At 39.2% G+C, this 27,989-nt stretch overlaps 2 protein-coding genes across 2 annotated transcripts; one reads left to right on the top strand and one right to left on the bottom strand.

The window, feature by feature from the left end:
- Positions 1-133: 133 nt before the first annotated feature.
- Positions 134-27,853, bottom strand: LOC136437997 (protein OSCP1-like). Its single transcript, XM_066432621.1, has 10 exons — positions 27,629-27,853; positions 16,993-17,147; positions 16,540-16,707; positions 10,270-10,350; positions 8,066-8,169; positions 6,495-6,623; positions 6,238-6,307; positions 5,127-5,263; positions 3,872-3,935; positions 134-3,294 (listed from the first exon to the last, which is right to left on the bottom strand). Exons 1-10 carry the CDS (start codon positions 27,738-27,740, stop codon positions 3,187-3,189), a joined length of 1,128 nt encoding a protein of 375 aa, XP_066288718.1. The 5' UTR covers positions 27,741-27,853; the 3' UTR covers positions 134-3,186.
- Positions 11,575-14,736, top strand: LOC136437983 (tripartite motif-containing protein 3-like). Its single transcript, XM_066432597.1, has one exon. The coding sequence runs from the start codon at positions 11,596-11,598 to the stop codon at positions 13,657-13,659; it is 2,064 nt and encodes a 687-aa protein (XP_066288694.1). The 5' UTR covers positions 11,575-11,595; the 3' UTR covers positions 13,660-14,736.
- Positions 27,854-27,989: the final 136 nt, after the last annotated feature.

Here is a 27,989-nt window from a genome sequence, read left to right as displayed (position 1 = left end):
GTTTTATGACTTTCAAATTTTTTATATCTTGCATCATGTTCGAATTACAAAATCTGCTGTAACATCACTCACTGTCAAGTTGAAATCGGGCCTAATCCTTAGTACCAAGAACGTGAAGAACGACATGAACAAGTTGACGAGTTTCACACCAATGCACTTTGCAGTGTATTTTTACAGCTCACATTGTGTTAACAGAGAAGTTTGAACAACTACACAAAGGATTCATCACCAAATTATCAAAAATTGCGTGAAGTGTAACATAACAAAAATCCTACCAAAATTAGAGTCTTAAATAAAAAAGAAGAATCTCTTGCCTGGCAAACTTGTCCCCTATGCAAGCATACAGTTGTACATAGAACATTTCCCCAAAAACAAAAATGCTAATGCATTGCACAAAATGGCTGAGAAGTAAACTTTCCCATTTGTGACCAGTATAAGGTTACATTAATTTTGATTTATCATGTTTTGAGGAAAACACAAACTTAAAGCCAGGTCATTTGGCAATTTTCTACAACTGAATTAAGCTGTAGCAAAAACTGTCCAAACACAGCTATCCTACTCCTTGGTTCTTCTGTATTTGTTTGCTTTCTTTCCATTTGGACTGACATTATATAATTGTTCATTTTATTACTTCATTTTATATAATCGTATTATCATTTAAACTGGCATTACAGAATCACATTTATCTTAATAAATCCAAAAAATAATAGATGGGGACGAATCAAATATCATAATAGAACCTTATCCAAATCAAAATATATGCAATATTGTGTCAAAATCATTTTGATTTAGTCTAATGCATTACTGGGCTGGTAGTAGATGCAAATCTACAGACAATTTTCTTAATAACCAAGGAATCAAATAAAAGTGGCATTATCATGATCATCACAAAATGCAGAAAATGTTAATTTGAAGAACATTCAATATATAACCAAACATGAAGCATATCAAACTTTGACAAGACAACCAAATATAGAGTTAGGTGTTCCACACTACAAACATGTAAACTATCTACCATAACACACATAACATAGTTGCACCAGTGAAATACCTAATAGTATATACTAGTCTAGCAAGTGAGTTTATAAACCTTGATAAACAAAATGCATAGAAAAACATGATCCACAGTTACGATATTTGCTAATGCCGTGCTATTTTCAGTTTCTCTCTGCCTACTGTCTCAAACTTGCATGCTGTTGCATTCCGTCATGGTAGCACATTCGTACACTGCAGTTCATCTCCAAAACACCAGGTGTCTCTTTTGTAACTGAAGAGAATGTTTTAAAGGCATCTCTAGAGGCAATGCTCAGAATACAATATTTTCATATTGTAAGTAAACACATCATATCATATGCATAAGTAAACACATCATACAATATGTTCGTAGAGACTTGACAAAAGAAGGAACTAAGTTCTTCAGATATCATAATATAAACCTTTTTTTACACATGTCTCAACTAGTCTTTCTCCCATTTCCTGACTTATAAAACATATTCCACTGTCACATGTGCTTGACAGATAGTCAAAGCTGCCCTAAACTCTTTCACACATGTACAATAAATTTATTATTAACACTAGAATCAACAGTACTGCACACATATATTGGTCCAAATTAGATTGACCTGACCTTTGACATTCTAGTTGTAGGCCAAATGCTGGCCTTTTCCCTGCTGCCATAACCCTAATCCTATACAAATTTGGTGTCCTGAATAAAAGGTCAAAGTGGCAAATTTGCTCACAGAGAACACAAAATTTCTGACTGTGCACTCTTTTATGCCAATTTCATTTTGATATGACTTGTGAAGTTCATCTATAATTCAATGTATTAATATAAGGATTCAATAGGTGTGAACATTTGAAGGATAGAAGGTGATCAACAAAATTTTACCTTAATTTCTTAAGGTGATAGCAATGGTATTTTAGAAGCCTCTAGAATAAAGATGTCATTGTTGTTGTTGTACTCACATATCTCTTGAATAAACACTTTGGTCCAAGACTCCAAGCAGATAGACTATTGGACATCAATTCTACTATCTATATTTTTTTCTTTTTTGTTTCTTGCATCTACGTAACGCAAGGCACCACGGCTTGCACCACTTATCTGACTAGGAAGTGTGCTGCAAAGACTCATCTAATAGGCTAATATCATCAGATACTTTAAAACTACTTTCAGTTATGTAAATATACTTACACAATGAAGAGTAATCTCCTAGTGCCACAACAGTGTAATTAGACAATCTGTACAAATCAATGCGCAGCACACCAACAATTTTGCATATTTTAAACTTCTAGCTCCTTACTAATAAGTGATTGACAGACATATTACTATGATCATCCTTGCACACATACAGGAAAAATGCAATTAAAACTACATGTACAAGGAATTTCTTGTCGTCAGCCTATCTCCCAGGGTGTGGAATGCATTTAACTGATATTCACATTTACTATTCCAACAATGTCCGCAATTAGTTTTCATTTTTATGGAGAATATCTAGAATAATAAATCATACCTCTTGATCTTTCACAATACTCCGGATGAAATGACAGCAATGTACACTGCTGGGATCAAACCGTGCATGGCATGTTCATGAAATCATACACAATCAAGACTGATCATTGAAACTACTGCCTGCTGTAACCATTCAAATGTATAAAACACAAAACGTTTCTGTAAAATCAATCTGTACATCAGGGTATAGGAGATTCTTTTTACAAACCAGGTAATCTCACCTGCTAACGTTTCAGTGTCTGTCAGACACCTTCATCAGAGCTTCTGACTGGAGTACTGCTTCTCACCGCTATAAGTAGCCGATGTAGGTGGCGCTTTTGCGGTGAGAACACTGTCCCAAACGTTGCTAAGTTTATAGCGGTGAGAAGCAGTACTCCAGTCAGAAGCTCTGATGAAGGTGTCTGACAGACACCAAAACGTTAGCAGGTGAGATTACCTTGTTGTGTAAAAAGAATCTTCTATACCCTATATTCTACCAACCTGATGAAATTATTTTCGGAAATCTGTACATCAATTCCCAGACTACAATAATTACGACGTAATCTTTTGAGACTGAATATTACTGATAACATTAAGAGACCGAAAGAGCATTTCACAAGTATGTTGCTTAAAGTTTGTAGAGTGTACCAGTTTCTACATGTATGTAGTGCATGAGAACACCGGTAGAGTAATGAAGGTTAATATGCACTGTCCATCAGTTCTAGAAGGTCGTCGTCAGCATTTGCGTCCGAGGACTCAATATGGAAATCTCCCATGATCTTGCTAAGCTCTTCACTTTGTTGCTTCTGCAATAACCAAGAGAGCAATATTGTAAAATTATGATTATTAATCATGACACAAGGCAGCTCGCAAACCAGCTTAAGGCCACACCGATTTAATTTCTTGGTTAACAGATTTTTTTGGAAAAGTTTAGCACAAAGATATCAAACAGAAGGCTTGGGTGAAAACTTGCACCTGACCCTGCTCACTCCCTAAAGCTGTGTACACCAAAGTACAGACTTCCTCTGAGATTCTGTTTTCATGTTGATTTTCCAATTTTATTATCATTTTTTTTAAATTCTGTTAAGTTAAACCAAGAAATTAAATTGGTGTGGCCTTAGCTACTGTACAAAAACAGCAGGAGCTATTTTTCTTTTACATCAACTTGCCTTGACTTTGTCTAATTCTTTTCCCACTGGACTATCTTAAATTCACTTTATTGGCATATCAACTATAGTTCAAGATTAAAAACCTGCTGATCAACAAATCTTGCTCAGTGTCACTGACCAAAAATAGTGGATGCTACTTGAAACGTCTGACCGTTTCCAAAATCATATCCAGTTGCTTGTCTTAATGAGTAACTGCTACTTGACATACACTTACCTTAGATGCATCAATGTTGACAACATTGTAGGACTCGTCTGGTGGTCTCATTGCAGCTGCTTGTCTGTAAGGAAGTAAAAAAAATCCAAACATATACCAATTTATCTCATTTTTGTGGCGTGATACTTGTGCTACATGTGCTGGCAATAACCTCAACTTTTATAATTCGGTGGGGTACAACAAGACTGCCACTGACATTAAAGGCATCCAGAGCATTTTATGAGGCTTGAAACCTGAATAAAAAAACTGCAATTTCTAGTCATTCCTACATAGTAAGTTTCAATAACACTATACCATTACATATCGACATTTAAGGAGCAAAGATACGATGTCGTTGTGTGGTGAGAACTGATAGAAAATCCAAGACCTAATAGACTGATCCTGACTGTCCATCACAATTGGCGGTTCGACCAATGAGAGAGTGACTGCATGTCCGTCAAATATTTGCATTTTTATGTTTTAATTTTGCATTTCTACGTTTTGACGGAGGTGGGCGGGGCTATGGTGTTGGTCTATTTATACTAGGCGCGTGAAACTAAAAAATCACCATGTAGCTTATTTTTGTGCCGCTTTTGAGCACTTTTGATAAGAAATCCGCACGTAAATGTGGTAAACAGTGGCATTAAATGTCAATTTCATAAAGATAACAGCAGCTAGAATATTTCTAGTTTACAAGCTTCATAAAATGCTCTGGGTGCCTTTAAAATCAAAAGAATTTAATGTAGGTTTCAATGCTGAAGCCAAAAGAATGCATGTTCAGCACCAAGGACAGTTATGGCTCCTACTTGTGATTCAATGATAAACAGAAAAAGGACAGGAAAATTAAGTAGAGATCTACTAAATGCAGCATCAGTAACCGCCAGGAACGCATACTTGAGATATCCAGGTGTTCAAGGCATTTTTCAACATTTCAAAATTGCCCGAGCATCGACTGTATTTTCCAATGAGAATCTCGGGCGATGTCCGCCGAAAACTAAAAACTAAAAATCCCCCATGAGAAGGTACCATCTCTTGGACATGGACAAAGTCAGTATCGACTAACCTGGTAAAAGGCCAATCTTTGGATCAACTCTTATTTCTAAAAATCGCCCAAAGCCCGCGTAATCGGCAGGACGTCGGCCATACTTCGGCTGAAAATGCACATTTCAAGCTTGCCAACACGTCGGCCGAGCTGAATTTCTTATTTGTGACAGGGGCTTAACCACTGGACTATGCACCCTACCGCATGTGATTAAGATAAATGTTAAGTTCTTACTCTTCTTCTTCGTCTGTACTGAAGAGGTTGAGTCTAAACTCGCTCTTCTGCCCTGCCTTGGTTTCCTTGATTCCCCCCATCAGGTGGGCCAACAGGTTCAGCTCCGCTTTTGCTACAGGGTCGGGGTTGTTGCTCTCCTGGAACAAGATAACAAGAAAATAAAGTTTAAGTTTAACTTAATAAAAGTTCTTCCCAGACCAGATGGTAGCCTGGAAACCATACCATCGAGGGTTTCCTGATATCTCCACGACGCTGGTAGTGATGCCCATCGGCCCTGACAGCTAGTCCGCCCGGGGGTGGGTTTACGGCCTAATGGATTAAATTAGATCGCCCCCTAGGTGGCGGCGGAACTCTCTATGGCAGCTAAAGTAGAAAGGCTGTGAAATTCTATATGGCAGCTAAGTAGACAGGCTGACAGAAACGGTTCAATAAAGCAGACTGGGCCTGGTAAAACACCCCTAAGCGAACCCCTAGAGACTGGGACCAGGCTAACCAGATTGGCGCATTGAGCAACGCTCATCTCCATTTCAGTAGCCACACAACTTAGTGCAATAACTACAGCAGGGGGCTAGTCCAGTGTTTTTAACTACCATATTCTTTTCCAAATATGCTGAATGCTAAGCAGAGAAAGCAGTATGTAGCAACAAGGAAAGGGCTCACCATTATTCAAATGATAGAGAATAACATCAGGATTTTTCTAACATTTGACAAAATTACTTGCTGAAATCTAAAAACCTGCTATCAGAAAGATAAGACAACCAGTTGCTACATGATATTCTGATGAGCTGAAGTTTATGCATATTTTCAAAACAAAAGTAAAAAAGCAAAAAAAAGTGCTGTTACTAAGTGGTGTTTTGATATGTTACTAAGTGGTGTTTTGATATGTTACTAATTGGTGTTTTAATGAATACTGAACACACAAGTCGGTAAAAGTGAGAGTTTATAGTACAATATAGGAAGCTATCTACAGTCTACACATCAAACAACAACATTCTTGTTTTAAAATTCCTACTACCATTGATATCCCCTTCCCTTTCTGTTTCTTATGTAAGATATTGAAAATATTTGAAATCAAAATCATTGCATAATTATTTACATAAAAGATCCATACCAAATCTGAAGGTGCCGCCGTCACCTTGCTTGTAGGTAGACTGGCTTCAACTGGTCTGGATAAACTGTACCTGTGACACACGACACAAATGTCATTACATAAATTTCACATAGTAGAAAAGTAAGTGTCCATCCCAGTGTGAGTGGGTCAAATAAATCTGTGCAGTTATGCAGCTTGTACTGTGTTGTGCCATGAGACGTTTTACTATGTTACTAATACAAACATACAAAAGAACAAACTTAAAGGTTGATACTTACATGTTGGTTCCTAGTTTTGTGACTCTATCTCCCCTTATCTCTGTGGAGCCCTCCTTCACAGGCCCGCTGTATGTCCCTCCACTGGGGAAGTTCACACTTTTGCTCATGTTCCCGTCTGCATTGTACAATCTGAGAAACATGTACATGTACGTCATCAAACGCATACCAGCAAATAGTACATGTAATTAGTATCAGTCTGGCTAACTCATATAGCTTTACATGTACATCTTTGGATGGTGGCACATGTCTATGTGATAAACTTAAGATACCTAGAATTGTTTCGACATCACGACCTTCCAAAATGTCACAGTGACATGGCTTTGAGAATCATGTCCTTGTATGACGCAAAAGCTTGCCCTTGTCCTCAGTACACAATCAAAACACAAAGTCTTCTGGATCCTACTTTAGCAGGCAAAAGAGGAACAAACACGACAATTATCTCTTCCTTATGACCTCCATTGACGTCAAAAATTGACCTTTAAATGACAAAGATCTGTTCCATGTTGTGCTTGGTGTCATGTGCCAACACTTGCACATGCTATGTGCCAAAATTGAATTTACAGTGTTTTCATACACCTATGCTATATACCATCATTTAGTGTGCAGATTGGGTACTATCCATTTACAATACTAAAATTAGAAAGATCATGTACGCCAAGTTACAACTTACACATACATGTAACACATTTCAAATATTTCATAATCTTAGTTTCATTTCAGTTAAAAAAGATACCTGTAAATCACTTTAATATAGCGGCAGGAAAATATAGTAGGTCACGGCACTTCAATTTAACGGTGGGAACAAACATTACTGTCTCAAATATTATATATACAATGTATAAGTGATCAAGAAGAAATTTTAGCATTGACTAGTGACCGTTGAATTAGCTAAAATTAAGTTACAGTTAACAAATCAAGAATAACAGTTAGCTAAGTGAAGTGACAAAATGACAAAGAAGTCATACTTCTTTCCAAAATAAGGACTAAACATTTTGGATATGTTTTTCAGGTTACTGAAAACAGTGTTTTTAATGATTCAACCGGAAACAGATAACCAAATACTGTTTGGTCTTTCTCACAAGTACAAGGATGCCATATGGATACATGTACATGCAGGAATGCACATGGCTGAATTTAAAAGCCTGTTCCAATAAGGCTCTCACAGGCAAGGTCATGTACATCACAGTAAACAAAACATTATAAACTATGAACTTTGACCTTGTATGTTGCCATGGCAACAAAGCATCTGACCGGAATCATATCAAAATATCAGCATTTTATGGTAGAAATTACACTGAACATAATCAGATTCTGAAGTAGATTGAATTATTCAAAATGCAGATATTTCAAACACATGTCAGATAGCCAAGGCTGTGCTATAGCCATGTACATGTATTCTTTGGTGCCCGTTCAAAAGCTTTGTTTTTGATTGACCACTCCAATTTTGCACAATAAAGACTTCAGAACATCCACGCCCAAGCTCAAGAGGCCCATTTGACCCTTGTCTCATGGACAGAAGAATAAGCACATAGACTTCAAAGGAAAACACACAAGCTTTGAAAAATACGTACCTTATTGTGCCAGGAATTTCAGCGCCGAAAGGAAGTGGACCACTGCAGGGCAGAACAAAGCGCCCGTTGGTATTCTGTACCTTGTCCTTCAGAAATATGGACACCTGTCGCACAAAACATCGCTAAGAGTCAATACAGTACTCTATAGTAGTCCACTTCACTTGCACGGGACACTTGATGTGAGGTAAAATTTGCATGCCTACCTTTGAATTTCATACCGAGAGATAGAGTTTCCGAATTCAACTGAATCGGATGTACCTCTCTGACGTGATTGTACTCAATCAGATGCACAATGTCAATTCTTGTATGTAGACAATGTAAGGTACACATGACGGGCAATTTCAACAAACATAATGGCAAATTTCCTTTTCAATATAGATTTTATAATATCCTGTTTCCTACATAATCAAAATCACTTGTGTATATAAATAGTCCTCTGATTAGACCCCAAATTAAGCTGTAGCAATTATTTATTAGTGTCTCTATGGTGATGAGTATGCCAATCAATTTGGCTTGCAATGGTTTGCAAATTACGCACACAGTTTTAAGTTATACAACAAACAAACAAACACACACACAAACACACACACACACAAACACACACACCACACACACACACACACATGCAAACAAACACACACACACACACACACACACATATACACACATACATACACACACACACATGCAAACAAACACACACACACACAATCACACACAAACACACACACACACATGCAAACAAACACACACACACACACAAACACACACCCACAAACACACACACACATACACACACACACACACATGCAAACAAACACACACACACACACAAAATTTACAACTCTCAGAAAATTTGAAATTGCATAGCACAACAAATTACATGTACATTGTCTCTTAAACAATGCCTTCAACTCTCTACACTGCATAGTCTATATTATAAGAAAGATTAGTAACTACATTTTGTAGGTATTTTTTTAATACCAAGGCTACCAAGGGTCCTCTAAAAGTCTAAGGACTTGGAGTGATACCTTCATTCTAGAAATAAGCTTACCATTCTAGGCTAAGTCTCCCTCTAATATGCTATATTGTATACATCTTGTTTGAGTTTAATGCTGTAGTTATAACCTTTACCTACAGCTTGTGGTTTGTGATTTGATGGCTACATGCATGTAGGAACATCAAATAAGGACTTCACAATCAGTCATGACTGTCCATCCAAACCCAAGCCATGGTTCAAGCTGTATCTCGGTATCCATTCAAAAATACCTGGATTTTGTTTAGTACACCAAAAACTACTTCAAACCGATACTTACCTATGAAAATGATACAGTTTTGCCCACTTCAAAACATGTCAAGGGTTGTGCTTTGGTCATAATAAGGATATTCAAATTGGGGACAAAAGGTAGCGGCCACTTTTCTCAGCCGGACTAAAACTGTATTGAAAGTGATAGCACAAATCGTTTCAAGACACAGAGAGGTATACTTGTTTTGGGCCAATTTTAGAAAGTGTTCCTAGTAAACATGTCTGAGGACGACAAAGGCACAAGTTGCCTTCACCTTTTCAGTTGCATTTTTTATCCATAGAAAATCAAGTCTATGACTGTTGGTTCAGAAAATAAATAAGAAATATCCAAAAAGCTGCCAAAGGGTAATATACAATTATCATGCATTATTTTGTTTTCACTCCTCTGACATGAATATAATATGACTATTCCTACCAATACTGTAGGCCACAGAAACTTGGACAGTCTTGTGCTTGAGCCTTTGAATAAAAACTCACAGCCTCACACTTACCTGTAACCTTTGACCTTCATGGTGAAAAACAGTGTCACAGTGTTGATTAGTAGTTCTCATTGAAGCTCTCATTTTTTTCCAGAGTCTTTGTTTGATCATCATTCTCCCTAATTTTTTCACAATCCAAATAAACAACTTAAGTTGTACTTCAAAAATAATCTTAAAGTTTATTCATGAAAATGAAAAAAATCTCAAGATTTATTCTAAACATCTCAAGATTTATTCTAAACATCTCAAGATTTATTCTAAATATCTCAAGATTTTGTGCTAAATTTTGAGATTTTATGAGACAATCTTGAAATTTTATACACAAATTTTTTAAGTGGTATTTTCTTCAAATGTTTAACAGAACGTTGCAAGAATATATCAAAAGTCAAATTCAATCCAGAAGTTTGAACTGTACTGACCCTGATATGCATGTCCTGGAAGAATCCCAGCAGTGTTTGTCGAATCAGGTGGAACTCTCCTTGAGACAGCTCACTATAGTTCTGTAAAGAAACACAGTGTCTTAGACTGTTTTTTAAGTAAGGGTAAGACATCAAATTCTCTTTCATGCAAAAGAAAACTGATGGCTTTCAGGTGCAGGTGCAGTCAACCATGGCTGCCGTTTTCAAACAAACCGTCAAGAGAGCTTTAATTTGAATAAGGGAGGAACCATACTAACATACTGTTGCCAATTTAAATCACCATGGTGTGATGCCAGGTTTGCTTTTTCGGGGGGTTCCATTCTAGTTGAAGACTGGCCCTAAATAATTTTTTCTCAGTCTCTGCTAAAAATAGGAATTCTACCAGTCTATGATAGCCTGTATTGCATATTGCAGACTACATGTCAATCAATCGTTCGCAGGCATCAGTGTCTGATGCATGGCGGCTGCAGACATGCATAGGGCTCGCCAGGCTGGTCTGCTCTCGGCATAGACCCTCCAGTCGGTTCTGGTGATCCCCAGCCCCTGGAGCGTGTACATGTACTTCGCCCAAAAAATTAATGTAAAGTTTTCTTTTTTTTCCAATTGATTCTTTTCTGACAGCATTTGTATTTGAGCCCTGATTTGTATGATGTGTTTAATTCTCTCCTGACAACTCTGTTTTTACTTTATTTTGTAAATTCTAATAAAAGAACAATTGCATTTTAAAATCAATAAACAATCTGATCATGGCCTCACCACACAGATAGTTTGAACATGCACTTTGTACCTTGAACTGATTTGAGTTACTTATAAATTGTTTCACTAAAATTTGACACATGACATGAACCCAAAGTAACAAAACATGACTAAATTTCCTGATTGGGAATTACAATAGACTTGAAGCAGAAACCAGGGCAGAAACTACATATATGATGAACATGTAAATTTTCATCATAAACAGTAAAATTAGAAATTATGTCATCGTTGTAATGATCTGATTAAGAGCTGACCACCACATGACCAATCAGGAATGTTTACATAATTGGATATTTCATGGCGGGTTGTACCAATTAGAGGAGGGTTTTTGGAAGACCGCTTTTAGAAAGATCTTTAACATCTGTAAAATCTGTACACTGAAAACTGGCAATATAATGGCTAATGGCAATTACATTATTAGCTGTACAGACAGTCTATGCTCCAGTTTTTCTCAATTGAAAAAGTTTACTTTCCATGATTGGGTTAATCTAAGACAAACACATCCTCCAACCTGGACTTTAACTTGGGGTGCAGTTGCCACATCAGCAACATCAGCACCGAGCAAAAATCATGGCAGCAGCAACGTCAATTCTGGGGCCGGAAATTCAGGAGGAACTGTCCTGCAGCATCTGCTTGGAGCTGTTCACCCGGCCCAAGATGCTGCCCTGTCAGCACACCTTCTGTGAGGACTGCCTTCAAGACCACGTCGGGGTTCAAAACGCCTTCCAGTGTCCGACATGCCAGCTACAGGTCAAAGTACCAACCCAGGGGATCGCAGGCTTGCCTGACAACAATCTTGTCACAATTCTGTGTGGGAGATTGAGGAAACAGAGCGCAGCACCTGCAGAAGCGAGGAGACAGCCGCAGTCTGGAAACAGGTGCAGCTTCCACCCGACTGAAGAACTCAAGCTGTACTGTAAGCAGTGCCAGGTGCCAGTGTGTAACGAGTGTTTGGATGAAACCCACAGTGATCACAGCACCATCACAATCAAGAAAGCCTCACAGGAAAAGAGGGCACCAATCCAGGCACTCATCAACGAGGGGAGGAACATCCTAGAAACTTATCGCGGCTTCCTCCAAGGGATTGAAGACACAGAGAAAACCCTACAGGAACAGAAGCAGCAGACAGAAAAGAGTATTACGACACTCTACAACCAAATGGCACTGGCACTCCTGAAGGGGAAAGATAACCTGTTGTATGACGTGGAACAAAACCACAGCCAAAACTTGGCCGTGTTGCAGAACGAAAGAGATGTCGTTGCGACGGACGTGGACGAACTGTCTGCTGCCTGTGACCGAGCGGAGCAGGCCTGGCGAGGAGGGCTGGAGTTTCTGGCCCAGGAGACAACTTTGACAGACATCTTGGCGAAGTACAGAGCAAAGGGGACACCAGCTCCTGTACAAGCCCAACTTGCCGTGACAGTGTTTCAGCCCACTGACGCAGCGGTACCAGTGTTGGGACATGTGATCGTCCAGTCTCCACCATCTGCCCCAAGCTCAATCCCCACAGCCGTACCAACGTCCAACAACGCAGCAGCCAGGGTCATAGGCCGTCGCCATACCACTCAGAACGGAGTTCAGGCAAAGAAAGTGTCCTTCGGTAGAAAGAGATCAGATATAGAGAATATCTCCCTTCTCACCAGTCTGGCAACAGAGGATGATGATGTCACATCAGAGGGCATAGGTCATCACCATGGCAATCAGCTCCAAAGAAAGCAGCTGATGAAGAAGGTGTCCTTTGCAGAATCCGATGACGATGTTACGATTTACACAGGCCAGGAGGACCAGGGCCTGACCTTCGGAGGAAAAGGACCAGAGGCCGAAAACCTCGACCTTCCCAGCGGAGTTGTCGTGTCAGAAGAGGGCGAAATTTTTGTGGGAGACTATAGGGACCAGAAAGTGAAAGTCTTCACCCTTGAGGGGACGTTCGTCCGCCAGTTCCCGACAGTTTTACAAGATGGGAAGAAGATGGAGCCCCACGATGTGGCCTTGGATGAAGCAGGGAACCTGTGGGTGGCTGGGAGCACAGCCTCAGCTGAGCTGGCTGTACAGTACACCAAACGGGGACGACTACTGGGCGCGATCAGCCTACAGAAGACAGGACAAGTGAGAGGTGTCGCTGTAGACAGCCGGAGAAACCACATCCTCGTTACACAAGCCACGCGGGAAGTCGATAAATCAAACGGCGTAGTGCAGGTGTTCAGTCCAGACGGGACACTGCTGAGAACTGTCGGGGGAAAGTTGTCTGCGTCGTGGCAACAAGGACTGAAAGTTCCGCAGTTCATCGCGGTCGACGTGGAAGGGAACATCCTCGTGTCCGACTGTCACAGTCACCTCATCTTTGCGTACAGCACAGAGGGGCAATTCCTCTTCAAGTTTGGAGGCGAGGGAAGCAGCGAAGGTCAGCTGAAGAGTCCCCAAGGTATCTGTACGGACAGCTCGGGTAACATCATTGTGGCTGACAGGAAGAACAGTCGAGTGGAGCTGTTCGACCGCACCGGCAGGTTTGTCAAGCATGTCGTTACGGGCATGAGGTGGCCTTGGGCTGTTGCCATGGCAACACAGGGACAGATAGTGGCGACCAATGCAGACAAAAGTACTGTCACCATTTTCGAATCAACAGAACTGAATTGAAACTACCAAATGATGAATATGGTTTTAGTTTAGTTGTACAGTACACATGTACAAGGTGTTTTACTTTTAGTTCAGCTGTACAGTACACAATCATGTACATGGTGTTAAAAAGGTAAAACGGTCGAACCTCAGACCGAGGACGAAGCATGACACTTTTTTGTTAGCTAGTAGTGCAATGCGGCTTCGCTACGGCTAGCGTTTTTTGCCAAGCAAACCGGGTCACCCCTACTCTTCTCGATAAGTGTGTTGGGTTCTTTTACCATTTTCTGATCAACAGAATCGCATTGAAACAATCAAATGATGAATTTTGTTTTAGCTGTTAAGTACCTTTGATATTGTTACTGTGAGTGTTGTCAGTGCATTACTACATTTTGTATAAATCATTTTACAACATACTACATGTCATTACATTTGGCTAGACATGTCATTATCACTGATGAAAATAAGCCATATCCATGACATTATCAATATAACACATCAAGACATTTCTCCATATAAGTCCCAAGGTTTGGGCTCCATGGCAACTTCAGCATATCATACAAATTAGTTTGTCTGCTTCTAGCAAGGAGTTTATAGGGCTTCTAGGAACTGATTAGCACAATAGGGAAATTCTCATTAAGGTTAATATGGATTGTGACTTGGGCTTCTAGGAACTGATTAGCACAATAGGGAAATTCTCATTAAGGTTAATATGGATTGTGACATTCTGTAAAGCTAATATCTTAAGCCTCAAGGAGTCAAAAGACAAAAATAGACATCAGAAATAAGAGGATATCGTCCACCCAGGCTGTTAACCAAGACATCAAAGTTTTGATCAGGCCTTGATGATGTAGGCATACATGTATCATGCTACTTTGAAGTGAGCCAATCATTATGATAGTTGTACTTGTAGGCTCAAGTGATGGACCAGAAAGAGTAATGTGCATGTGCTTAAATTGGGAAGAAAAAGAAGGTATCAGGAAAAACTGTATGATAAAGCTTTAACACTTTTACAGTAACAGCGAAAGGTTGATTTAGAACAGAAGAAAACAGCAAAAACTGTTAAAAGTGAATAAAATTGCTTTCACATACATTTTGTATTCGTGTTTGTCCATACGTAATACTACACATAAACTCCTATAATTATATGCCAAAAATAGAACTCATAATAACAAGCAACTGGATAAGATGTTGAAAACTCTTCAGAGTTTTGGTATAAAACTTGGGGTTCTCCCATTGTCTTTCTTAGTCACTGACGAAAGATAGTGGATGCTGTCTGAAACGTCTGACTGTTTCAAAATTTTATCCAGTTGCTTGAGTAACTATTTTTGGCGTATCTTATTACCTGGATGTCTAACCTTCATCAACGTAACTCCTATTACTTAAATTTTTGCAGGTGGGGGGTAGAGAGATAGTCTCCAAGCAGAGGAGTGGGTCCGGCAGGTTTTTGACGTGTTTTTAGGCGTTTTTGTCGGGCTTTCTACTTTGTCATGGTTTCTTTCTATCTTTAACCCACACCTCTGCCGGCACTGATCTCGGGGCGGGGCAAACCTATTTAATTCCATTGAAAAAAGGTGGCAGTAACTCCTCCCCGAGAACCATTAGATTATCATTAGTGGTAACAATTTTACTGCGCCGGATTATCACACATCCGGCAAGTGTAGAGCGGCATTCACCGGGCCGCGCCGGTCCCCCGCTGACTGCCCTATTCATGCGACAGGCTGGTGTCCACGATCCCACGCCGGCATGATCATTGATAGCATCATAACGTAAATTTCCATTGGATACCTCACAAGAAAAATATAATGATGCATGAACAAGACATATGAAATAAATGTGTATTACGTATCAACTTGAACTGCATTACTAGGAATTGTTATTATCATCATCTCAGGCATCGTTAAATGGATTACGAACGGGAACACGTACCTTGTTTACGTTACATGCGGTTACCGATGCCGCCGCTCGCTGTGTTCATATTTAGACGGGAACTTTTCAACAACAGTGACAGCGAAATTGGCGATGGAGTTCTACCAACAGAGACTTAAAAATTCCCAAATGACACCAGAGGATTGTACAAATTTTTGTGTGATTCGTTCTTTGATGTTTTTTGGATGGTGTAAATGAAGTGCGGTCACGATAGGCAAGTCATTTGCTGACGGACATCGCAGCGACTTTCCAACATGACGTCCTGATTGTTTTGTATGTATTTGTGGGTAGTAGTTTAGAGACTTTTTGAGATTTTACGATATCCTCACACAACAGCATTGCATTTCCGCAGTGGGGAGTAAAAATGAGAGAATCTATGGCTATTTCGGGCTGTACTTCGTCTTCTGGTACGACGGCCCAAATGGTCTGGATCGTAGTTGAGTATCGCGGAGACTTTGTAAACCCCAGATGTCTTTGGCTGCACGTTGAGCTGTTATTTTCATACAAATAGTAATTGCAGTTAGCAAAAGGGTAGGGGAAGCGTAAGAATATGGCATGAAAATTAATGCCACGACCGATTGACCGAGGATTATGTCCTTGGTTAGACTGGGCCGGAAGTTCTGAGGCGCGTGGGGAGGGAATCCCGTGCCTGGTCGGGCACGCTTCGCACTTACTTGTGAAACGCTTGTAATGTGTTGAAGTGATTAGGTTTATTAGGCATTGAAGCTTCCGTCTGCCGGCAGAGGTGTGGGTTAAAGATAGAAAGAAACCATGACAAAGTAGAAAGCCCGACAAAAACGCCTAAAAACACGTCAAAAACCTGCCGGACCCACTCCTCTGCTTGGAGAGTAGGAGAGAGAGTCTTCTTGCTTCCAATACATGACATTGCACAATAAATCTACATCCACATGCTTGTTACACTTAGTTTCATTTCTTATGAAGTAAGATATATATGTCATAATTTGCACTCACAGTGATAAGTAGTCTGAAGACGTTGTCGACTTGCGCCTTAATGGCCGGTGCCTCCTCCACGAAGGTTCTCATGGCGTCCATGTGGTTCAAGGTCACCAGCATGATGTCCGAAGGGCGCAGACACAGCGACACTTGGTACTTGAAGGCCATGGTCATCAAGTCGTACAACTGAAAAATTGACCATTCTGATTATCATATTGTAAAAAGAACTACCGTAAATCACTTTAATATAGCGACAGGAAAATATAGCGGTTGGGGAAAACTGGAGTAGGTCACGGCACTTAATTTAAATGGTGGGAACAAATAAACTGTCTCAAGTTGCCGTGATGAAACAGTCACCACGAAAACCGCGAACATTAAACCACTGCGAACATTTCTGCATTTACAGTATAGAGTCCTGACACTCACTCTGAGGACAAAACATCTAAAAATACAAAAGACTTTTAATGTCACCTTATCCATGCTGGCGGAGTTAAGCCTCATAATGGATGCATGAGCGAGTCTGTCGAACACCGTCCGCATCGCCTTCTTGGAGTACGCCTCCTGCGGTTTGAACAGTTCGTCCATGAAGCGCCGGTTGAACATGGTGCCGACAATATCGTGAAGAACTGCAGGAGAGACAGCAACAGTGTTTACGGAGATGCGAAATTCGATAAACCAACGCTAACTAATCATACAGCCTCAATTACGAATCATACAATTACCAAAAAGCAAGAGGAAGCCGAAATTACTAGAGTATACAAGACATTTATATGCACATGAATATACTATATGATTGTTAACATTGTGACTTGTACTTGTAGCCCAGAGGGCAAAAATGTACAATAAAGGTCTTCATTCATTCCATTTAATTTGAACATATCATTGCTATTATAATAAAATATTGATTGTTACATTTCCCTCTGGTGCAGTAAAAAAATGGACAGAAAATAAAATGATTGAGCAGCCCAAATCCCATTCATCTTACTCTAAGGTAGATAATCCTTTCATGATAGGACCTGAGCAGATGTGGAGAAAGATTTTCAAAAACTCATTCAAATCTTAAGCCAGCAGGGTGAATCCCTGATGTGCCCAGAATCAGCTGCCTGCCTTATTGGAATCCCTAAAGCCGGAGTCACAATTCATGCGAGCGTCGGCAAATTTGTAGATCGCCCGTAGCTCGCCGAATTTCAAAATCGCCCGAGCGTCAACCGTATTTTCAAATGAAAATCTCGGGTGACGTCCGTGGAACACTAAAAAGTAAAAAATCCCCCATGAGATGGTACCATCTCTTGGACATGGACAAAGTCAGAATCATCTAACCTGGTAAAAGGCCAATATTTGGATCAACGTTGACTTCTGAAAATCGCCCGAAGCCCGCGTAATTGACAGGACGTCGGCCGTACTTCGGCCGAAAATGCACATTTGAAGCTCGCCAACACGTCGGCCGACGGGGGCTTAACTGATCAAAATGTAGCAATGGGTACAGTCTGCATGTTATTGCGTTCATTGCTCAATCTAACTTATTGAATTACTGTCATTCACTTTATCTTCACGGTAGCAAAATTTCACGGTTTAAGGAAAATTGACATTTTCACTGAACTTTAACTTCACGGTGGTGGCAAGTGATTAACAGAACGGATGTGTGAAGGAATCATAAAAGATTACAACAGGTTTTTCATGGTGATGATAAGTTCATGGTACAGAGATGACCATGAAAACAGTGAACATAAAGTTACAGTGAAAGAAACAAGAATTACAGTATTTCATAAGTAGAGCCTTTTGAGGCCGCTCTCACCAAAAAGCATTTGCCATAATTGAAAATCAAAACATAATTATAAGAGATGAATATGAAAAGGGTCAGGACTTTTCATACTAGTATATGCATGCTGTTTAGTACAAAACTAGATATCTCACTGTTGTTATGCTTCAAGCACCTTAGCTCTAATCATAGCTAACTTTTTTTTTTAATCTACTTATAAGGCATTAAAAGAAAAAGACTGGTCACAAGATGACTCCAAGCGAGCTCGACGGAGTGAGTGAGTGAGTGTGAGACGAAAAATCAAAGAATCCTTGTCACATGCACAGTTAGTGGTGGTCAACCTAGCCGTAAACAATATCAGACTTGGGCAAACTGTGTTTGACAGTCAAAGCTGTCAGGTATTGATGGACATGTACATTGACAGATATTAAGGACTGCATTATGGAGGCATCCTCGTTCACCAGGACCCTTCCGCTCCACGTTACATCGCTCGCGGAAAAGGCCCTGGTAACACGGGATGGCATCCATGGTTATTGCAGGTCGACGAGACTTGCTGATGAATAATTAATGAGCTGACCCTTATTTGGGACAAACGGCAGTTGTAGCTCATGAATAGTTAATGAGCTAACCCTTATTTGGGACAAACGGCAGTTGTAGCTCATGAATAATTAATGAACTAGCCGTAACACGTAACCTGATTGGTTGATAGCTTCCCAGCGTTCTTTGCGCGCTGGCTTCCGATGAGAGGAAGCAAACGGGTTTTAACCCCTCTGATTGGCTGAAGCTGTTTTGGTGGCGATATCGTAATAACCATGGATGCCATCCCGTGTTACCAGGGCCTTTTCCGCGAGCGATGTAACGTGGAGCGGAAGGGTCCTGGTGAACGAGGATGTATGGAGGTGACATCACAGTTAATAGATATACAAGATCTCATTTCTCTAATGATATTGATTCCAGCGCCATGGAATCAAGGAATCGTGACAAATTTCAAAAAACAAAAAGTACTTTGAAGCCTGGCAGTTAGATTCTCTCATTAGCAATGTTGTAAGTGTGCATGTTTAGGGTTGTGTTTTGGTTCAAGTCTTAAAGTTTACAGTCAATAATCCACTAAATATAGATTTTGAATGGTGCCCCAAAAGAAAACAAGAATCTGACTCCTCTAAATGATCATCAAAAGATGCACAGTCAATCATTTGCCATGAACGTTCCACACCCATGTTTTTGTTTCCATGTCACAAAAGGCACAATTAAGGTATTTCAAGCATGTCATCTAATGTTGGCGTCTTACACAAACATTCAATCAACAGCGCTAGCCACATAGTTAGTTGCCAAGCACCAGGAAATATTCTACTCAAGACTTTCTATTCAAAAGCTCTCATCTCACGGTAATGCCAATAAGATGACTAAGAATACCTATTCAAAGTCAAAATTGATCAAATGTGCAGTATAGCCCAAAGGACTAAATGATGCTATCAATGCAATAAGGCATGGCTTGTCATACTCATACTTTTCCATAAAAATTTGGGCTACATGTATGTTGGGACCAAAAATTGAATAGCACTATAATTTACCAAGTATGTGTTTTGAACCGTTACCAATGAGGACCCCAATTCTTCTACTACTGTAAAATTTAATGCAGAAATGTTCGCGATGGTTTTATGTTCGTGATTTTCGCGGCGACCGTTTCACCGCAAACTTATTTAACAACCGCAAGCATTTTCGTCCGATACTGGAGCAGTAAGTGTCTGTAGCGCTGCCGTGAAATTTAAAACCACCGCGAACACTCCATTTTCCCCCTAGCGCAAAATAAAAAAACACGCGAACTTAAATGCATTTACAGTAATACTCCAGGACCTACATGTACATGTATTTCTGAGTCATAAGAAATATATCCGAAACGACAAGTCAGTAAATTTCATTATTTACCTGGAGCTACCTACTACAAGATTGCAATTAATATCAAATCCTATTAATCCTATTTCCTCAAATGACAATACTACTCCCAACAGAGCTCATTTCCTGATGTCTATAGAACTTCCACCTGTAAAGCCTATAAAGGAAATACATGTAGCTATTACAGCAATAAAGGGACTACTTCCTTCCTTACACCCACCTGTTGTATAACTTTCAGGAAGACTTTTGATAGGAGCATAACTTGTGGTATTGTGATTTATTACATAAAGGGAATGCTTGAGGAAATATAATACAATTGATTAATATTAATATAATGATTTTTTTATTATGATCTTTTATTGCTGTTATGTATTTTCATTTATGTATTTTTTTCAAATGTATTTATGTATTTTTTTTATTTTTCTTTTTTTTTTCTAATGTATTTTCATTCTTTTTATTACTGATCATTTTTTATTAAATATATTTAAGATAACTGTTTTTTTTAAATTTATTTTAATACACAGTAGGCTCTTGATACTAAATACAGAGCACTGGGACTACCTTTCAAATGACCGATCTAGATGGAGGTGCACACTATCCAGGCATCTACATGTTCTATGTTTACTGTTGTTGCCATACTTTGTACCTGCTACAATGGTCGCGCAATAAAGTTCTTCTTCTTCTGTAAAATCAAGCAAATTAGCGAGATTGATGCGCAGCGCAGAAGAAAAGCAGATCTTCAGAAATGGACTTTGCAACTCAGACAGAGCTGAATCAGCTTACAAATGTGTCTTATATGTCAGAGACTGTTATTTTTGAAGGACTGTTTAGCCATAGACGATACTGTTAGGTTGATGTGAATTAGGATTTTACCATGGCCAGTATTGAATGACGGGGGCCACCATAAAATGATATTATAATATTATATACAATAGGTGACGTATAATGTAAGTGTTATGACAACATATGACTTGTATAGATAAATAGATACAAAAAGTTGTTGGTAATTCTCTCAATACATGCATAATATTTTCTCCCATAAATAGTATTTTCACATGAGTAATTTCTATGCAAACTGCATTCCAATTTCACTCCATCCACATCAAGACACCAGTAGTCTCATCCTCTCAAATTCTAATATTGATATGCACATATTATAAATGATTTTGCCCACACAGAATGAAAATTCCTGGTGGAGGAAAACATCACCATAGCAATCAAATATAATACTTAATAGGAGCACAATCTTATATAATACCCCAGGGACATCGTTAAACTGCTATATACCTCATCCACTGAGGACCCGGTAGCTCTTCAGATTGCAATTTAGATTTGGATTTGTCAGCTGAGCCTGAGCAAAGTTCGGGCTCAAGATTGCGTTTATTCATCTTGTCATAATGGGGGTACTTGTGGCGTCGCGGTGGCGTAGTGGCAGGGTGTTTGACCCCAGAACCCAGAGATCCCGGGTTGGAATCCGGGGTTCCCTGATTTGTCCCGTTGACGTTGTGCCCTTGGGAAAGGCACTTTACACGGCTTTCCCCACTTTATTCAGGTGAAAATGAGTACCTAGCTTCAGTTAGGTACGTCCCTCTGAAAGGACGTTAAATGGAGGTCCCGTGTTTGAGGAGAGCCACACCTCAAGCACGTTAAAGAACCCAACACACTTATCGAAAAGAGTACTAGTAGGGGTCCTTCCCGGTGTGTGTGGATCATATAAATCTGTTCGGATATGCAGCTTGTACAGTTCAGTACAAACCTGGTGTGTTACGCCTTGATGTGGTTTACTGGGTATGCAATACAAACAAACTTAAAAACCCTCGTACCTCCCTGTCTACATTTTCTTTGTCTTTGTTTTTTTTGTCACTGGTATTAATTCAGAACACTGTACATGATCAGCAAAGGAACAAAAATTCAAAATGCTTTGACTAATCATATTCCCAATCTCAAGAAAGAAAGAAATTTTTATACATTCAATTTAAAAAAAAAATCCTGTTATTGAAAGATGTTCATATGATCAACTTTAAACCACAGTCTGTAAATGTATGTGATCATTTAATGCATGGTGTCTCAGCAATTCATTGGTCAGTTTGTAAGACTAATTGCGCTGCTTTGTTGTGCTGAAAAACATGAAAAATGATTTATAATTATACCTTAATGATCAATAGCATAAATCATATGAAAGAATATCAACAAATACTAGCCTCTAATTTGTATAGGACTGTACATCGGCCTGAATAAATTATCATAACACTATTTTTACAGTTCTAATGGGAAGACATGAATTATTCATGAGTTTAAAAGTTTCCCCTCCAATGCCCCTGACTTTTGAGAATGAGGTCAAGTCAGGACATTTGTATTAATTGTAATTTGTTGGTGTGATATTTTGCATGGCAAATTTTCAACAAAAAGGAAAAGAAACGAAAGATTTGAGCTGAAAAAGGGCACTGTCGCTAAACCATACCAAAGGGAGTATACCTGTGTACAGGTGAGCAAAACAGGTAGTACAGGTCTACATGTTTGGGTAGCCTGCACTCACCTATTGTTACCTCTTCCTGCCTAATACCTGTGTTTGGGTCGCTACCATGGCAACCAGGAACAATAACAGTCTCAGACAGGCCCTGCCTCACCTGTAGCCATTCATCCATTGTCAAGCAGCTCAGCAATCTTTGCAAACACCAAGGAGGTTAAAAAGGGATTTTAACCTCCTTACAAACACTGGCTACCTTGTTGTTGCATGGCTGTGTTTGTAAAAGACCATGAGATGCTTGTACAGTCCTTTAAAAGGAGGGAGTAGAAAAGGAAAGCTGTATAATTAATTGTTTTAGAAGTAATGATTAATGAAACAAAAACTTTTACAGCAAAAAATATGTAAAACTTAAAGTTTAAACTTCACACAAATACCGGTATGACTGATATGTATACTGATCTACACTATGGATTATACAATCAGGAAAATAAATTGTAAATGCAGACATCAGTGTTCTCGCCAGGCCTTTTCAGCATAGGGGCCCCCTATGCTGTGATTTGGACCCCCTATGCTGTGATCTGGACCCCCATGCTGTGTTTCAACCAGCATAGGGGTGTTTCTTTCTGGGACAAACCTTGTGACCCTTCAGAAATCTTATAAGAAGTTCATATTTGGCTTTAAAATGAGGCTGTGACAGAGGAAAAGGTCTACTTCACAAAATTTATCCCTCAAAATGCATGAAATAATGTCTCATTGGGTTATGAATTTACAAATTTTCCGGGGGAACATGCCAGACTCCCTACTCTGGTCATGTCTTTGGCACTCCATGCGTGACTTGCACCGCGTAAAGTTGGCCTTCTGTACCTGACCCCTATGCTGTGAAAAAATCCTGGTGAGAACACTGGACATGTTTGCGGGGTTTTATATTTGTGGGGAACTCTTCAGCGCAAACTTAAAACCACTGCGAAACTTTTTGCCCAGCTATGACTGTAGCACTACTAGTACTATTGTTTCAAACTGCAAACACTGCATTTTCTCCCTAACCTGAAATAAAAACCATGCGAACTTAAATGCATTTACAGTATGTCGATGAAGGTTCAATAAAAGACATCCAGACAGACTCAAATGTGAGGAACCCAACTGCAAGAACACATACATCAGAGAGAGCATGCTGCAGTTGACCACTTAAAAAGTAAGGTGCAAAGAACATTGCAGATCTAGTGCTACATGTAGCTGCTACTCCTCAGCCATTTTCCACCACCTACAAGACAACCAGGGACACTTTTTCAATCTCGAATCCACGGACATCCTAGACTGCGAACACTGCTGGTTCTAACGCGGATTTAGAGAGGCAATACCTGAAAGTGAAACGTCTGACCATTTCCAAATCTATCCAGTTGCTTGAGTAACTGTACATGATTATATAGACTAAACTACATGTATGTTGGACCAGGGGATGGGTGCATTTGAAGGTGACTCTACATTGTACATCCTATCACTAACTCATGGGCACCAGGTATACCCCCGGTAGTACATGTACATGTAGCTGTCAACCAAAAGATTGCACTGTATTTTTTCATTAAAACAAATATAGATTCATTTGGCAAATTAAGCTTTCCTAGAAAATCAGTTTCCTGTCTACCCAACCAGACTGTCTCTCATTATATAATGTATACTTATCTGTCTGTGATAAATTTAGCCTATTCCTGTCTATCACCCTGGGCGTATGAAGAACAGAGACCAACAGGCTGGTTTTTTACATGATTGTCTTCTTCCAATAAGCCTCAAGCTAAATCAGAATGGGATGCTTCGTGACATGTGTCTAGTCTCGCCGTAATGTAGTCTGGTCACGCCAATGCATTGAGTCAAGAATTTTAAGTTCGAACATAGCATATAATTTGCAGTTAAAAGGAATTTCAACGTGCCTACCCTTTTGATATGGAAGCTAAAGAAGACAGTAAAGCAAAGCAATCTACTGTACCTAATTGCAGTACGACATGTAATACGTACTATGTGACATAGGCAATACAGGGCTTGAAATCCTTTTTTTCTGTTACCTGCAATTGTTCTCTTAAATTTTACCTGCAAAATCTTTCTGCAAATACACAAGTTACTATTCCAGCCCTACAGCCATCTTGGCTTGATGAAATCTACATGTATAATGATATTAATATCGACATCATACATACAACATTATACGACAAGATGTGAATTATAACCTCTGAAGTGTGATTTTCTTCGAAGTTCTAGACATCATCTCATCAAATTGTGGTTTAATTTGCAAAGTCTCTACAAGCTGGTACATGTACATTACTTGCTATAATACAAATTTATAATAATGATCCTGAATTGCTTACATGTACATCCTTCAAAATTAAACGTTGTTTGTATTTTTACCCCCAACTGTCATTTTTTTCTGTAACATGCAAGTGGGAATTTCGAGCCTTGCAATACAGGCAGAGTTTGAAGAAATCATTCCAGTGTGGAGTATGTCTGATAAGTAGTTGTAAATGCAGAAATGTTTGCGGTGGTTTTGTGTTCGCAGTTTTCACGGCAACCATTTCACCGCAAACCTAAAACCACCACAAACATTTTTGTCCAATACTGTACATAGCAGTACAGCTCTGCCTTGAACTTAAAACCACCGCAAACACTCCATTTTCACCTAAGCACGAAATAAAAACCATGCGACCTTAAATGCATTTACAGCTTTTCGAGCCTTGCAATAAAGGCAGAGTTTTACAAAATCATTACAGTTTGGAATACTTTTTATATAAAGGCCAAAATTTCAATCCCAAGTGTGGCGCCAGGTGCACCATTTCATTTCACCACTCCACAATCTTGAGAAGTCGGTTTTACTCTGCCTTTGCCAGACGTCATTCTTAAGAGCTTACAGTTGCACTAAGCAAACACTTACTGTGGCAGAAATGTGTGCAGGGTGAATAAGAGTCAACTCTGCCATTTGCAAGTAGCTACAGTGACTTACCAGTGCAAACAACTCTGAATTTGTTCTTAATGTTGCATTTGCACAGACAGAGAAGAAATACTTCAAACAGCAACATTGAAATAAAAAGTCCTATCTATCAGACATTTGACTTAATTCGTGGCACTACTGAATGTTTATGTATAAAGGTAATATTTATAATGTCAAGAGTCGGTATCATGAAGGCATATCATGACAACTATTCTCTGTATACGTAGAAAATATCTAGAATAAACATTACAGAAAATCGTTTTCACTGCAATTTTGTATCATATCATATCATAATTATCATATACATGTATATTTCATTTCATATTCAAAGTTGCTTGAGAATAGAATGTGTAGAATGTGCACTCATCGGAGAAAGGATGAGATCTTTTTTGCATTTTTATTAAAAATAGATTTTTGGTCTTTCAACACCTGACCTGACTACTTATTAGAAATTAAGATCACACGCACCATACAGCAAAACCTGTTACATGTAAAATACATGTACGCACTGTATGCATCACTCAACAGTGGCCCAGCTTTCTCCCGAAAATCTGTTTATCATACTTTCATTAAAAATTGATTTTTGGTCTTTCAACACCTGACCTGACTACTAATTAGAAATTAAGCTCACACGCACCATACGGTAAAACTTGTTCCAAGTAAAATCCATGTACACACTGTATGCATCACTCAACAGTGGCCAAGATTTCTCCTGAAAATCTGTTGATCATATTTTCATTAAAATGGATTTTTGGTCTTTCAACACCTGACCTGGCTACTAATTAGAAATTAAGATCACAAGCACCATACAGTATAACTTGATTCTTGTAAAATCCTTGTACACACTGTATGCATCACTCAACAGTGTCCCAGATTTCTCCTGAAAATCTGTTGATCATATTTTCATTAAAAATGGATTTTTTGTCTTTCAACACCTGACTTGACTACTAATTAGAAATTAAGATCACACGCACCATACGGTAAAACTTGTTTCTTGTAAAATACATGTACACACAGTATGCATCACTCAACAGTGGCCCAGCTTTCTCTGTTTACATTCCTAGTACTTAAATGTGATGACATTTAAATCCGTCACAAACGATATTTATAACCCTTCTCAGTCTCGACAGTACGGGGGAAGCTCTACTCACCCCACGCCGTGGGCTATTTTTAAAACACCAGCCAGATAAGCAAATATCTTAAGAGCGCTTTGATCTACAAACGCAAGTGCCCTTCACGGTGCTTGAGTGAGAGTACAGTTATTGTTGGAAATTGTTCCAAAACTAGATCCACGGCAAATACAGTATAAGGCCACAGAAAGGCCATTCTTTGATGGTTGGATTTTCATGATGAATTGAGAAACTAGAATGAATTCATGAAAAGAAATCATGCCAGCCTAAGTTATGAAATCAACATACATTACAATTATAAACTAAAAATGATTTCTAAGTCAATTGATAAAAAGTTAAAACTAACATATTCCATATGGTGCAGAAAAACTGGAGAGTAAGCAAATGTTGGTTGGTAGAGTATAGAATTACAAAGCAAGGATTGAATGTGAAGGATCTTTGGCTAAAATGTCATGTAGCTATAATAGGAAACCCAGTAGATATGGGTTAAATTCTCTTAATCCCTTGGGTAATCTTCTTTTCTTTGTGTCTTTTTTCTGATCAACCTAGATCATTTGTCAAAAAGCTTTATGCTCCCTGAAAGGAAACCCCCTTTCAGTACAGATGCGAAGTCACGACACAATAAAATTGACACAACACGGCGTTGAAACAATTGAATCGTAAGCGACCTGTAGGTGGAATGGAACCTTATCCTTCTTTTCTTTTTTTCTTCTAAATAATGAAAACGCATGATTAGTGGAACAACACTCATCTTGCGCCAGATCTGTACGTACACGAAATGTTTCTACTCTGACCGTGAAAAAAATAACTACAGGGACAATACCGGGTAAAAAGGAAACATTAACGGTTAACGTTCGAGTGATAGAACTGAAAAGGTGTTTCACCTTTCTTGGCTTTGTCCGGTGGAATGTTCTGCGCTCGCAGTCTTTGGTCCAAGATGTACATCATCTCCCCGCCCAGGTTGATGAAGAGGAGCGGGAGGGTTCGGAGTGACATGTTGTGTCCGTCTGAGTGTCTGACAGGTGAGAGTTAAGGACAGGTGAGACGGTGCACCTGACGCCACCTGTGCGCAAGAAAACTCCCGGTCGTCTCCCACTCTACAGGTCAGAGGTTAGCAAGATTCCGACTAATCCATATTCATTACGGGGACATTAGTGTGTAATGAACTTTATATCATGCAATTTTGTACACCAACATCAACAATATATGGTATTTATTCAAATATATTATAACTATAAACTTATT

The sequence above is a fragment of the Branchiostoma lanceolatum genome, chromosome 1 (assembly GCF_035083965.1).
Source record: "Branchiostoma lanceolatum isolate klBraLanc5 chromosome 1, klBraLanc5.hap2, whole genome shotgun sequence".
In the NCBI taxonomy this organism is placed as follows: Eukaryota; Metazoa; Chordata; class Leptocardii; order Amphioxiformes; family Branchiostomatidae; genus Branchiostoma; species Branchiostoma lanceolatum.
The sequence above is the reverse complement of the archived record's forward strand: the minus strand, read 5'-3'. Positions and strand labels throughout refer to the sequence as shown.

Excerpts from the sequence above, each read along its gene's own strand:
- LOC136437983 (XM_066432597.1), top strand. The coding sequence starts at position 11,596 with ATGGCAGCAGCAACGTCAATTCTGGGGCCGGAAATTCAGGAGGAACTG.
- LOC136437997 (XM_066432621.1), bottom strand. The coding sequence starts at position 27,740 with ATGTCACTCCGAACCCTCCCGCTCCTCTTCATCAACCTGGGCGGGGAG. Across the intron at positions 6,624-8,065 it reads GAAATTCCTGGCACAATAAG|ATTGTACAATGCAGACGGGA; the intron begins GTACGTATTTTT and ends CATGTTTCTCAG. Across the intron at positions 3,295-3,871 it reads TCAACATTGATGCATCTAAG|AAGCAACAAAGTGAAGAGCT; the intron begins GTAAGTGTATGT and ends TGGTTATTGCAG.